We start from the raw sequence: 13,515 nt of genomic DNA on the forward strand, positions 1-13,515 counted from the left end.
TTCCCAACTGCCAACCGCAGCTCTCCCTCTCTCCCCACCGCCCACGCCCACCCGGCGCCGCGCGCGCCCGCAGGCCGCTCACCTTGTCCATGAGCTTCCAGCACTTCTCCACCATCTTCTTGTCCACCGTGCAGGGAGGGTGCGGGCTGAGGTGGTGGTGGTGGTGGTGGTGCGGCTGGAAGGCGTCCTTCATGAGCCCGATCAGGCCGCCCGCTCCGGAGCCCCCAGAGCCGCTGCCGCCGGCGCCCGAGCTCTTCTTCACGTTGCCGGCCATGGCCAGCGGAGGGTCGGGAGCCCGCTCGGCCGCGAGCGAGGGAATGGAGCGGGGCGAGAAGGAGGGGCCTCTCCGGCAGCCACCGCCGGCGCTCACAGCCGAGGGAGTGAGAGGGAGGCGCCCGCCCTGAGGCGCGCCCCTGCGCGGGCGCGAGCGCGGTCGGCGCAGCGCGGGGGCGCGCGCCGGAGACAGGCGAGCACGGAACGCCGCAGCGACCCCCCAACTCGCGCACGAGCTCGCGAGCACCCGCGTGCCCTGCGGCTCCCGGAAAGCCTCCACCAAGTTTCCGCGCCCACTGCTCCCGCCCCGACCCTCTGGGATGGGGCGTGGCCTCCCGGGGCGGAACCCAAAGGAAACTCAGTGCCTGCGCCCTCTGCTGGTGAAGCGAGGAATGGAAGGAAAGAGGTGGGATCCAAGGTAGAACCTGCGCACAAGCCAAAGAGAAGCCTTGCCGTCCATGTTCTTTATGGCCTGGGCTTGTTGCCTCCGGGAGTGAATCGTGGCTGTGCTCGCATTAAGACAGGTAGGGATGGAAGGAGTCTTCTAAATGTGAATGTTGAGCTTCGAGTTTTCTGCCTCATGTTGTGGGAAGATAGAGAAAGCCAAAGTTCGTTTTTCTACCCCTTAGTGTTTTTATTTTTGTGGTGATTGGAATTGAACCTACGACCTCACATATCCTCCTAGACAAGCACCCCACCTTGAGCTATATCCCTACTCCACCATCTTGTTTCACCAAGCTGCCCTGGAACTTACTATGTAGACCAGGGTGGCTTTGAACTCACAGAGATTCACATGCGTCTACCTCCCGAGTGCAGGCATTAAAGATCTTGGTATTTATAACCCGCAAAGGTTGGCAATTCAGAAGCTGCAGCCTTTTGCAGACTGATTAAGTCCCAGAAAGGTTTAAGGTTAGGGACATTCGTGTCTCAAGAGCTTCTTCCAGACCTTTTAACCTTTTTTTTTTTTTTTTTTTTTTTTTTGTTCTTTTTTTCCGGAGCTGGGGACCGAACCCAGGACCTTGCGCTTCCTAGGTAAGCGCTCTACCACTGAGCTAAATCCCCAGCCCCAGCTAAATCCCCAGCCCCCCTTTTAACCTTTTTAAAACAAGGAACTTCCTTTTGATCTTTTTCTTTCTGAGGAGTAATTCCTTTTCTGGGAACGGAATATGTACTTTAAAGATACTCTATTGCTCAGCGGAAGGCGCTGCCAACATGAGGCCCCGCCCACAGAGCCTGTGAGACAGCTTTGAACGCTGGCCACTTGCACGCAGGGAACAGAAATTCAGCTCCTAGTCACCTTCACTTCCCTAATCTTCAGACCTCATTAGAAGAACTTTGAAAATAGGAACTTCTTTTCCAAAGAAGAAGAAGAAAGTACCCTGTCTTGGTTTGCTAATTTTTTTTATTATTATTTTAGCTCCAAAGCCCTTTGGTGCCTTTAGTTCAGCTACCAAACCCTTGGCTGGCAGGTTGTTGAGCTTACTGAACTATTCAGTCTCACAGCTTTGGTTTGCACATAAATCATCTTCACCTAAGACATTTTTGAACCTCTATTATCATTTCATGTCAATAGACTGCCCTTTTATCGGTTTGTTTTGGTTTTGTTGATGGTGTTGGGTTTGAGGTTGTTGTTTCGAGACAGTCTCTATGTAGTCCTGGTTGTCCAGGGTGGCCTTAAACTCACAAAGATGCTCCTGCCTCTGCCTCCTGAGTGTGGGAGCATAGGCATGCACCACTGTGCCCAGCCTATCATTTTCTACCTAGGGGGAAAAAATACAAGAATCTACCAAAGAAAAATCTAGGCAGCACTCTAAAATTACCGTCAAGACTTTGTAAGACCTGTGCCCCTCCCTAATTGCAGGCCTTCCTTGTGGCTCCCCTGGACTATTGAAACCCTCCTTGCTGACACTGATTCATCCTTATCACCACAAGATTCCCAAGAGTAGCCTGACAGAAACACACACTGACAAACCAAACTTTTAAACCCTCCCCACTTGCATCTGTAATAAAACTAGCAGTCACAGTCTTATTTACAGTTGTATCCTACTCCATGACACATAGATGCTATGCTGGGGACCTGACCAAGTCACACAGTACAACAGCAACATTTTCCTCACCGCTGCTGAGTGTGTTCCCTCTGCCTGGAGAGTGTGTCTAAGATCCACATCATTCTTCCAAAATCAGGTGGGCTGGCCGGGCTGTGGAGGCGCATGCCTTTAACCCCATCACTCAGGAGGCAGAGGCAGTGGGATCTCCGAGTTTGAGGCCAGCCTGGTCTGCAGAGTGAATTCCAGGAGAGCCAGGGCTCCAGAGAGACCTTGTCTCAAAGTTAAAAATTAAAATAAAAAAGATTTTCAACCTGCATATCTTCGGTGAAGTCTACATAGCATAGAATTACGTAGCACACATTTTGTTTCTGCTGTAGCCGGCCATACTTTTTTTGATTTGGTGGTTTTTTTTCCTACAGGAACTTGAGAGTTCACTGAGCATCAGCATTGAACCATTAGGAGGGGGCAATTTTTGAAATCCCAGCAAAACTCTGATTTAAACGGTAAATGTAGCTGTTAAGTGCTCACCAGAATTTACTATGTACACAGTATCGCCAAGAGTTGCATCTAATCCCAGTGTCATTTCTATCCCAGAACCCTCACTGTTGGCTCATCTGAAGGCTGCAACTCTCTCCTAACTGTGAGAAAAAGGCGGAGGATTTGCCAGAAGCCTGAGCACCCATCAGGATACTTGACATTGGAAAAACACAGCTATCACAAGGAACAAAAGTCATCGACCCAATCACTGAAGCCCATCCCATCCCCCCAGGCAGGGGTCACAGTGCCATCCTTATCTTTGAAGGGCAATGCCCATTTCCTGACCTCTCCATACCTCTAGCCTTGCATCTGTCCATCAGAGAAGTGGCCAAGGGCCCAGGAGCTCTTTTCCCCTGAGGGAAGCAAATCAAGGATCTGAAAACCACACTGTGTTTAATATATATTTTTAATAGCTCAGAATCCAGCCCAGAGAAAATGGGCACAGTTTTCTAATTCCAGAAATCTGAGAGGCACACACCTCAAGGCTTTTGCAAAGCTGTATTTCCTGCCCAGAAGGACACACACACACACACACACACACACACACACACACACACACACACCACCTGCTTCCACTAACCTTACCAGACCAATTCCTCCCATCCAGCAAGGCCTTCAAGCTTAGCAGTCACCCTTCTTGACCCTTCCAGGCATCAGCAACAGGCAGGCTCTCCACTTCCTGATGGTAGCTCCCTGGCCCTGAATTGCAGTAGTCTTTGCTGCCCACCTCTTTTCTCCTAGAAGACTGCACCCTTTGCAGACACACTGATAGAAAAAGCCTCAAGCCAGGGCCAGGGCTGGGTGCCTCACACTTATTTGCTGAACCCATACCAATCTTGTAAAAGTCAAAAAACAAGACTCACTGGCCATATTGAAACAGTCATTCTCCCATGTAAGTCAATGATAATTCTTTCTGTGCAGCCAGAGACACCTAAAACCAGAAAAGTGTTTATCATCCCATCGTCCTAAGCGACTGTTGCTTTCCTTTTTCTTTCCTCCGCATCTCCCCTTCTTTTCTTTTGGAGACAGGTTCGTGTGTTTCCCATGCTGACATTAAATATCTGGCTCAAAGCGCCCACCTACCAGAGCCTCCCGAGTAGCTGGGACTACGCAGCTCTGGTCACTCTGGTCACTCTGCTCAGCTCACAGTTCCTGTAGGTCCATGGATCCCAGCCTGTGGTCACCTAAGGGGTCACGGGGGCACCTAAGACATTGCAAATCACAGATATTTACATTACAATTCATAACAATAGCAAAATTACAGTTATGAAGTAACAATAAAAACAATTTTATGGTTTTGGTCAGGAGTGACTGTTCGAGTCACAGCATTAGGAAGACTGAAAACCAGTGCTGTAGGCCAAGGCCATTGTGTCTTTGATCAGGCCACATTTCTTTTAATATATAAGTAACCAATCTCATATTTGGATAAAAGTGAATGATTGTTTCTCCTGTATATCTCCTCAAAACTCTTGTCTAGATCAGAATGTGATGCACACCTTTAATTCCAGCCCTGAAGAAACAGAAGTAGTTAGAGACCCCACTCTATGAGTTCCAGGTCAGTCAGAGTTACACAGTAAGACCCTTTCTCAAAAGACAAGCAAACAGAAGCCCTCCTGGATAGATCTTATTCAAAGGAAGACAGGGAGCCGTCAAGACGGCTTAGTGGGTAAAGGTGCATGCTGCCAAACTCGACGACCTGGGTTCAATCCCCAAGATCCACATAGAAGAAGGAGAGAACCAATTCCCATAAGTTGTCTGTCCTCTGACCTGTGATGTGCTCTATAATCGTGCCTATGCTCACATGCGTGCACACACACTAAATGTAATACAAATTTTAGGATTTAATTTCTACAATCTAAATGTGTGTGTGCACTTGAATGGGTCTTCTGGAAGAGCAGCAAGTGTCTATAACTACTGACCCATTTCTCCAGTGCATACACCCCCCCACCGCCGAAAACTTTAACAGAGAAAGCTGAAATGATCTTATCATCACTTCTAAACTGAAGTCAATGAAAAGAGAAGGGAGGGCTGGCCTTTTTTGGTTTTTATTTGTTTTCCAAAGATGGGACTGAATTTCAGCCGAACACACCACCCCTGTTCTGTGTTCCGTTAGGACTAGTTCATCACGTGACACGCGGCACCCTTTTTTTTTTTTTAACTCCACTTCACCTTGACCTCAAACCACATCCTGATCCTGCACCTGAAAGTCAGTTGACGGAACACATTCGTAAAATACACGGTCTCCTAAAACATGAGGTACAGCTTGCGTTCTGTCATCCTCAATGTGTCCTTCCAAGCCCCAGCATGAGTGACAGCGATTCAGAGAAAGAAGTCCCTGGGAAGGAAAGGAACTCCCGCATTATTCTAGGGAAGGGAAGGAAGATTCTGAAGGGAGAATAAATGAAAACGTGGTGAAAAATGAGATTTCTCCGCACCCGGAAAGTGTGCACGGAGTCACTAGCTCTACGTTACAGGGGCTACAAGCATCACAAAGACAAGTAGGACTCTTTGCTCTATAAAATGTCCAGAGTGCGGGCTGGAGACATGGCTCAGCAGTTAAAAGTGAGTACTGCTTGTTCAGAGGACTTGAGTTTGGTTCCCAGCACCACACTGACGGGTAGCTCACAGAAACCTGTAACTCCAACTCCAAGGGGCCCCAGTGCTCTCCTTGTAACCCTTTTTCTTTTTCTGGCACTTTGCTCACAAACCCACACACACACACACACACACACACACACACACACACACACATATATATATATATATATATATATATATCAACTAAAAATAAAAAAATAAAACTCTTCTACAATATCTAAAGTGCCACGGGGTTAAAATAAGCAGGCATTGACCTGCTTGCTCTGTACAGGTGAGATTGTATAGTCCCACATCTTGTGTCTGTTCCTGCAGATTTGCTTCTGGTAATATGAAATTGGCCAAAAATTTCAGGGACTAGAATAGACAGACGTGCCTAAAAAGGATCTGTAGGGTCCATAATCCACAGGGAGGAAGGCTTGTTTAAATTCTATGTATGCTGACATTATGGCGCCCAGCGACGGCACAGTTCCAGATGGAGCGCTCCCAGCTGGAGGGGAGGCAGTAGTAAGCTACCTGTCGTCCTCTCTGCCCACAATCAATTTTTAATTATATATAAGATACTAAAAAGCACCCGCTAAAGGGAATCTCCCCCAATATCGCCCAAGAAATTACTAAACTGCAAATAGGGGATGCAGGAGGTCAAGCAGGTCCACTAGAGGGAGCCCTAACCAACTTTATGCTGCAGGGTGCCTGGGGGCTGCAGATTAAACCTCATAAAGAAATAGGGGGAGGAGGCAAGATTGACTGGGAGAGAAAAAAGGTCCTGCAAACACACCACCGAAGTCAGGAGCTACAAAACGTATACACCAAGAAATTCAAGCTGAGGGGCTGGGGATTTAGCTCAGTGGTAGAGCGCTTACCTAGGAAGCGCAAGGCCCTGGGTTCGGTCCCCAGCTCCGAAAAAAAGAACCAAAAAAAAAAAAAAAAAAAGAAATTCAAGCTGAGCAAAATTAAGTAGCTGAACTCATGGACTCTGCCTAATGTGTGCTCCTCTCTCTGGGTGGGTCAACATCCTGAAGTCCATGGCTCCACATCTTGTAAGTGGAAAACTTTCAACACCTGTGCCAGAAAGTGTTTCCCTCACATATCACAGTAGCCTTTTGAAGCATGAACCTTCGTTTTCAAAGTAAATAACATCACTGTATTCTCGAGAACTCCAGATATAAAGTAGCCATCATGGCTACTGTCCCTGCCTTTCTGCTATGTCTGTAAAACACTGTTCTCCAAGACTAAATTTCTAGATTCCTAGCCTAGAGAGTCTCAGGCAGTGTAGACATGAAAAATAGCCATTCAACTCCAAAGCTTTTCTTTAGGGCTGGGACATGGACGTGAGAAGAGAAGCTTCCCTTTGGTTTAGCTCACCACCTGCCTGTTTCCCAGTTGCCCGGACAACCTGCAGTCTCCAGAAACCCAACATCCCAGTTCTTGGTCCTGCCTCTTGAGGAAGTTTTACACCCTGGATTGGCTCCCAGGACCCGGGCTCCTCCCTAGGCTCAATCTGCTTGGATCTCTCTTTACTGTCCCCATGGCATTCCCCAGGGAGACACCACACAAGCAAGAGAGAGTCTTGCAGGTAGATAGGAGGGGGGAGAAGGCATACTTTGGGGAGAGAGAAGGGACCAGGTCCAGAAGTTTCTCAAGAGGCTAACTGCTGCACATAGAATTATTCTCCCTCACTGACTCCATCCCTCCCCAAGGGTCCCAGGAGACCAAGAAGCAAAGCTTCTAGAAAGTGTAAGATACACTGGAAGACTAGAATTCTGAAGCTCCAGAGACTCCCAGCTTGGTCTAAGAGTCAGGAAAGCATGTCTGTCTGCTGATCCACATAGAAGGTCTTCCCTTCGCCAGGACAGCAGGATGCCACCTAAAACCAAAGGAAAGGGGAGAAAAGCTGCCACACGGAAGAAGAAAAAGAATTCAAGTCCTGGTGAGTCACAGTGGGTAAAGGGCAGTGTCCCTGTGTGTCCTTGTCCACAGTCCACACAAAGGTCCTCAGAGGGAATCCAGCCCATCGGGCAACAAAATGGAGTGGGTTTCTTTTGGTTTTGTCTTTTGTTCTTTTGATACAGGGTCACGATGGAACCCAGGCAAGCCTCAAACATATCCTCCTAGTCTTCCTAGTGCTGGGATTGTCTGGTGCTCCCAGTGCCTGGCACTAGGCACTGCCACCACAGTTGGCTAAAGTGAAGCCTTCTTTTAAAAAAATATTTATGGGTTGGGGATTTAGCTCAGTGGTAGAGCGCTTGCCTAGGAAGCACAAGGCCCTGGGTTTGGTCCCCAGCTCCGAAAAAAAGAACCAAAAAAAAAAATATTTATTTATTTTATGTATATGAGCACACTGTAGCTGACTTCAGACACACCGGAAGAGGGCATCGGATCTCATTTCAGATGGTTGTGAGCCACCATGTGGTTGCTGGGGATTGAACTCAGGACCTCTGGAAGAGCAGTCAGTGCTCTTAACCGCTGAGCCATCTCTCCAGCTCAAGTGAAGCTTTCTTGCCCTCCTCTTCAGAGCCTTGAGTCCAGGTTCCACCAGGCTGGGGAACCGGAGAATACTTCAATCCCCCTGGAGCCCCATCTAGCTCTTTGCCTTTGTCACAGTTTTCTTTTGAGCACCCACCAAGTACAAGGCAGTGAAGCAGTGAATTTGTCCGATTTTTGCCATTGAGTATCCCTCCCTCAGTGATTTTTCCTCCATCCTGCAAGAAGCATGGAAGACGGAGCAGGATCGAGATCAAGATAGCCTAAGACTTTGTGGTCTTGCCATGACAGGTGTGGAGGCTGAGGCCAAGCACAGGCTGGTGCTGCTAGAGAAGGAGCTGCTTCAGGACCACTTAGGTAAGAAGAGTGGAGCCTCAGGAGACAGCAGAGATGATGTCCTAATCAGGGTTATCCTCCTGCTGTGAGGAAACATCACGACCAAAGCAACTTGGGAAGGAGATGGTTTATCTGGCTTGTGCTTCCAAAGCAGTTTATTATTGAAGGAAGTCAGGCCAGGAACCCAAACAGGGCAGGAACCTGGAGGCAGGAGCTGATGCAGAGGCCATGGAGGGATGCTGCTCACTGGCTTGCTCCCCGTGGTTTGCTCAGCCTGCTTTCTTATAGAACCCGGGACCACCAGCCCAGGGGCAGCACCACCCATAGTGGGCTGGACCCTCCCCATCGATCACTCATTAAGACAATACCCCATAGGCTTGTCTACAGCCAGGTCTTAGAGAAGCATTCTCCTCCCTCCTCTCTGATGACTCTAGCTTGTGTCAAGTTGACACAGAACTATTCACGCAGCCCATGGCACATGGGGCATTTCTGGGTTCTTGGAGAACTGGCAGTTTAAACTATGTCCAGGGGGTGCTAAACCAAGCCAGCCATTCTCTGTTGGCAAAGATCGTGAAGAAAGGGTAGGCAGTGAAGGTGATGAAGAAGCTGTTCTTCTCCCCTGACTCTGGGAATGTAATCACAACCCCATTCGTGAGAGCTAAGTAGTCTACCATGAAGCTAACCTGCAGCTCAGGGAAGCAAGCCATTGTTTTTTAGTAACCAGAACAGGGAGTGACTATTGACTCTGTAGGAATAGAAACTTTATGGGTTTCAAAGGGGGTTGGGGGGAGAGACACGGAATAAGAGGTTGACACCTGTCAAGTTCCCAGAGAGACACATAGTTCAAGGCTGTGGTGACTGAGTCCATGGCATCCTCAGCCAGACCTGAGCATGGCTCTGAGATTATTCACAGCTCTACAGAGGGAAGAGGCTTGCCGAGCCAAGGCTTCCGAAGACAGGCTGAAACAGAGGTTACAAGGGCTGGAAGCTGAACTGGAAAGAACCCAAAGTGAAGGGCGGGCTGTATATGCAGGTATGTTTGATCAGGTAGGCAGGAAATGGGCCTGGAGGAGGACAAGCAAGAGGGTCAGGGAATCCAAGGACGGGAAATGAAGAGGAATTCCAACTGCTATACTTCCGTGCGTAGGCAGTGTCCTGAGAATCAAAGATAGATCCCTGGTAGAAGGTGGATTCCCACATTCTAGAGTGTCTAATGCGCCGTGCTTAGTGTTTGCGTGATACAAAATATAGTCACAGCCCTTATCTTCTTCATCTTTGGGAGTAAGTAGGAGGAATTGCCAGAATCCCCCCTAAATATGGGGGAAAGGGTCTTGTTTCTTATCCCCCAAATTTTCAAGGTCTCCCGAGTTTCTTGGTTCTGTTCCTCCACCGAGACTCCACTGAGACATGTAACTTTGTTTCCTTTCTTCATGCCTCCATCCCTACCTTGGTTCCTGCTGCCTACGGCTCCTACCTCAGAGATGAGCCGCCAGCGTCAAGCCCTGCAAAAGGAGCTGGGGACCCGAAGCAAGCGGCTGGAGGAGGAAGTGAGAGGTCTAAGGGAGCGGCTAGGTAGGTCCCCATCCTAGCCCCTTCTTTCCCAGGCTCAGTAACAAGGCCCAGCATGGACTAGTGGACCTCGAAGGCTCTCCTCTAGACGTCTACAGTCTGTTGGCTGAATTTTAACTCGAGTCACCGTCGCCCTAACTCTCCTCTGAACAAAAAGTTCAGTGCCACAAATCTCCCTGTTAGGGCTGGAGTTGGCCTCTCTGATAGTTGGCTCAGCAGTTAACAGTTAACAGCACTTGTTCTTAAAAAGAACCAGAAACCAATTCCCAGCACCCACTTGGTGGTTCACAACCATCCCATAACTGTAGCCTGAGGGAATCTAAGGTCCTCTTCTGACCTCCACAGACACCCACATGATGCACATACATGCACTCAAGTGAAGCACTCATACACACAAAATAACAAAATAAATAAATTTATTAAAGAAAAGGAAAGTTTTATAAAAGCCTCTAAGACAGAGGTAAAGAGAAGGTAAGTGTCACCACATTTCTCCCTTTGCTTAATCTCCCCAATTCCAGCAGTTAACCCCTTCACTGCTTTGTCTGTCCTAAGCAAAATATATTCCTTTTTAGTTTAGCCAACTTTTACAGCCAAACTACAGAAAATGTTAGACTTAATTTACTTCAGTATCCTCAAAGCCAAACACCTGGTAGAAAGCCTTAAATGTCTACTTGTTAAATCAACAAATTAAATCAATCAGAGAAGAAAACAGAGGTCAGAAGATGGCATCAGATCCCATGGAGCTACCAATGGTTCTGAGCCACCATGTGGGTGGTGTAAACCAAACCCAGGTCCTCAGCAAGAGCAGCAGCCGCCAGTGCTCTGAACTGCTGAGCCATTGCTCCAGGCCCCTCCTGAGTCTTCTCTTATTCCTCAAAAGCCCAAAGTGGCCTTGAACTCAGTAATCCTCCAGCCTCAGTCTTCTGAGTTGTAGGTTTTAGGCATGAGTCATCAGATTCCTATTTCAAAGTTTTCTTATCCTAAAATATCTTTGGTTTGGATATAAATATTCATGAGCTGCTTTATAAAGGCCAGGGACACCATCTCTAACTTTGACCCTCTTTTGAATTAAGTCAACATTTATTGAGCACCTTTTGTATACAGTGCTTTGTCATCCATTTTCACATTTAAGGTCACAGCAAACACAAGGAGCATATGTTATTTTCCCTCTAAAGATAAAGGAGCTGGAGAAAGGGTTCAATGGTTAAGAACGTTGCTGCTCTTCCTAAGGGCCTAGCTTTGATCCCAGCACCCACATGGTGACTGGAAAACATTATAATTCCAGTTTCAGGGGATCTGGTCTAATACCCTCTTCTGGTCTGGACTGCACAGGCAAATGCGCGCGCGCGCGCACACACACACACACACACACACACACACACACACACAGAGACTGAGAGGCAGAGACAGAGACAGACAGAGAGGAAGATGTTTTAAAAACAGATATAAGGGGCTGGAGAGATGGCTCAGCGGTTAAGAGCACCCGACTGCTCTTCCAGAGGTCCTGAGTTCAATTCCCAGCAACCACATGGTGGCTCACAACCATCTGTAAAGAGATCTGATGCCCTCTTCTGGTGTATCTGAAGACAGCTACAGTGTACTTATATATAATAAATGAATAAATCTTATATTTAAAAAAAAAACAGATATAAAATTAAAAATAAATACATCTATAAAGATAAACTAAACACTGAACCATGCTAGGTGGTACAAGTCTGTAACACCAACCCTGAGAGGGAGAAGCAAAACAATATGGATCTCAAGGTTTTCCTTGGCTACATGGAGATTTTAAGGCCAGCCTGGGTCAAACATTTAAGACAGGGTGATTCAGAGAGCCTCGTCCCACACTAAGTAAAAAGCAGCAGACTTTGGCCCATCTGCTGTCTCAAGCCCTCCATGTACCCTGCCACCCCTCAGGGAGTCTATAGAGACCTCAGGAAAGCAATGACCCTGGAAGTCTCTAGTGGCCTCTGTGAAGCTGCCTCTTAGGCGCCTTCAGTTGCTGTTCTTGGTTTACAGTGTCACTGTCCTGTCTTCTCTTTCTCCCTGCCCCGCTGCCTAGAAACATGCCAAAGGGAGGCCAAGACCGCAAGGGAAGAGGCTGAGCGAGCCCTCCGAGAGCAAGATGGAACCCTGACTGAGCTTCGCGCCCATGTGGCACACATGGAGGCCAAATATGAGGAGATCTTGCATGTAAGCACCACTACCTGTCAGCCGTCTCCTAATTCTCATAACCCTCCATCCCTTTGCCCCCAATTGATGTGATAACCCATGACCTAAGGGGGCCGTGCTCTGTCCTAAGTGTAAAGAGAAGGCATAACCGTTGACAGAGCAGTGACTTGTAATCCCAGAACCTGGGCAGCTAACACAGGGAGATTTTGAGCTACAAAGGCCAAGAGGCACTATAATGTACTATGCACCTGCTACACTGTGAGATCGAGACTCAAAATAATCAGGGGATTACGTCGTTATATGGTGTCAGGACTATACACCAAAATAGAGATATAGGTCGATATCTAGCCTAGTATGCAAGGCCATGAGTTCAATTCCAGGCACAGAACTAGGACCAGGGATAGGAAGAGGAGTGAGGAGAAGGAGCAGGGAAGAAAAGGAGTGCCGCAGTCTTGTAATCCTGCTATTCAGGAGAATGAGGCAGACAAGTCATAGGTTCAAGGCCAACCAAGCAAGGTACAAAGTTCAAGGCCAGCATAGGCAGTGTAGTAAGAGACTGTATCTCAAAATACAAATTAAAAGAGCTCTGGATACACAGCCCTGGGACAGGATACTTGTCTAGCATGTGTGAGGCCTGAGTGTTGGGGAGTTGGGGACAGCAGGCAGCAGCCAGGCATGATGGTTCACGTTTGAAATCTAATACTTGGGAAGATGAGGCAGGAGGTTTCTGAGTTCGAAGCTAGCCTGGACTACAAAGCAAAGTTATCTTACAAAAAGGAAGGAAGGGAGGGAGGGAGGGAGGGAGGGAGGGAGGGAGGGAGGGAGGGAAGTGAAGCACTCTTACTAATCAAGCCAGGCAACCTGAGGTGATGCACTCCTTCCCTCCCTCCCTGAGAGCTGAAAGCTTGCTGTTCACAGGACAACCTGAACTGTCTCTTGGCCAAGCTGAGAGCTGTCAAGCCTCAGTGGGATGCAGCCACGCTGAGGCTCCACACCAGACACAAGGAGCAGCTACGGCGATTTGGTCTCAACCCCCTGGATCTTTGAGGCCACTGGCCTCAAATCTCTAAATATCAATATCAATAAAGCAACCTGATGTAGAAGTCAATAGAACTGTAGATTGTGGCCTCTGGCAGTGAGGACATCTATTTTCTAGGTTAACCCATTGTCCCATTGTCCTAACCCCTGAGTGATAAGAAATAGACAATGTTCTAAACCCTTTCCTACAGAAACTAGATCCCATTCCCTATAGCCTGGAGTACCTTCAGTCCCTTCAAACTGCCTTGGCTTAAGTGGGCACGGTAGTGCATGCCTTTAATCCCCACACTTGGGAGGCAGGGGGATCTCTGAGTTTGAGGCCAGCCTGGTCTACAAAGCAAGTTTCAGGACAGCCAGGGCTATACGGAGAAACCCTGTCTTGAAAAACCGAAACAAAACAAAACAAAACTATTTTGGATTATCCTGACCAATAAAACACAAATCCAGATATCCAGATGTGTGT

At 48.0% G+C, this 13,515-nt stretch overlaps 2 protein-coding genes across 7 annotated transcripts in view; one reads left to right on the forward strand and one right to left on the reverse strand.

Moving 5' to 3' along the window:
• Positions 1-382, reverse strand: part of Cbl (Cbl proto-oncogene) — an 83,476-nt gene extending 83,094 nt beyond the window's left edge. For both annotated transcript variants that reach the window (XM_087563304.1, NM_001419955.1), the window contains 1 exon segment: positions 83-382. In XM_087563304.1, coding sequence (XP_087419430.1) covers positions 83-274 — 192 coding nt within the window. In that variant the 5' untranslated portion in view covers positions 275-382.
• A 6,575-nt stretch (positions 383-6,957) lies between these two features.
• On the forward strand, positions 6,958-13,502 carry Drc12 (dynein regulatory complex subunit 12 homolog). Of its 5 annotated transcripts, none has more exons than XM_087560937.1 (7): positions 6,958-7,029; positions 7,154-7,383; positions 8,229-8,294; positions 9,187-9,306; positions 9,753-9,845; positions 11,905-12,035; positions 12,910-13,502. In XM_087560937.1, the coding sequence occupies exons 2-7, from the start codon at positions 7,314-7,316 to the stop codon at positions 12,913-12,915; spliced, it is 486 nt and encodes a 161-aa protein (XP_087417063.1). In that variant the 5' UTR covers positions 6,958-7,029; positions 7,154-7,313; the 3' UTR covers positions 12,916-13,502. The 5 variants fall into 5 exon arrangements, with proteins under 5 accessions (XP_087417063.1, XP_087417060.1, XP_087417064.1 ...); XM_087560934.1 differs by having other exon boundaries at positions 12,933-13,502; XM_087560938.1 differs by lacking the exon at positions 9,187-9,306.
• The last annotated feature ends 13 nt before the right edge of the window (positions 13,503-13,515 follow it).

This window comes from Rattus norvegicus, chromosome 8, assembly GCF_021556685.1.
Source record: "Rattus norvegicus strain SHRSP/BbbUtx chromosome 8, alternate assembly SHRSP_T2T, whole genome shotgun sequence".
NCBI classification, from domain to species: Eukaryota; Metazoa; Chordata; class Mammalia; order Rodentia; family Muridae; genus Rattus; species Rattus norvegicus.

Excerpts from the sequence above, each read along its gene's own strand:
- Drc12 (XM_087560934.1), top strand. The coding sequence starts at position 7,314 with ATGCCACCTAAAACCAAAGGAAAGGGGAGAAAAGCTGCCACACGGAAG. Across the intron at positions 9,307-9,752 it reads AGGGCGGGCTGTATATGCAG|AGATGAGCCGCCAGCGTCAA; the intron begins GTATGTTTGATC and ends CTCCTACCTCAG. Across the intron at positions 12,036-12,932 it reads AATATGAGGAGATCTTGCAT|GACAACCTGAACTGTCTCTT; the intron begins GTAAGCACCACT and ends TGCTGTTCACAG.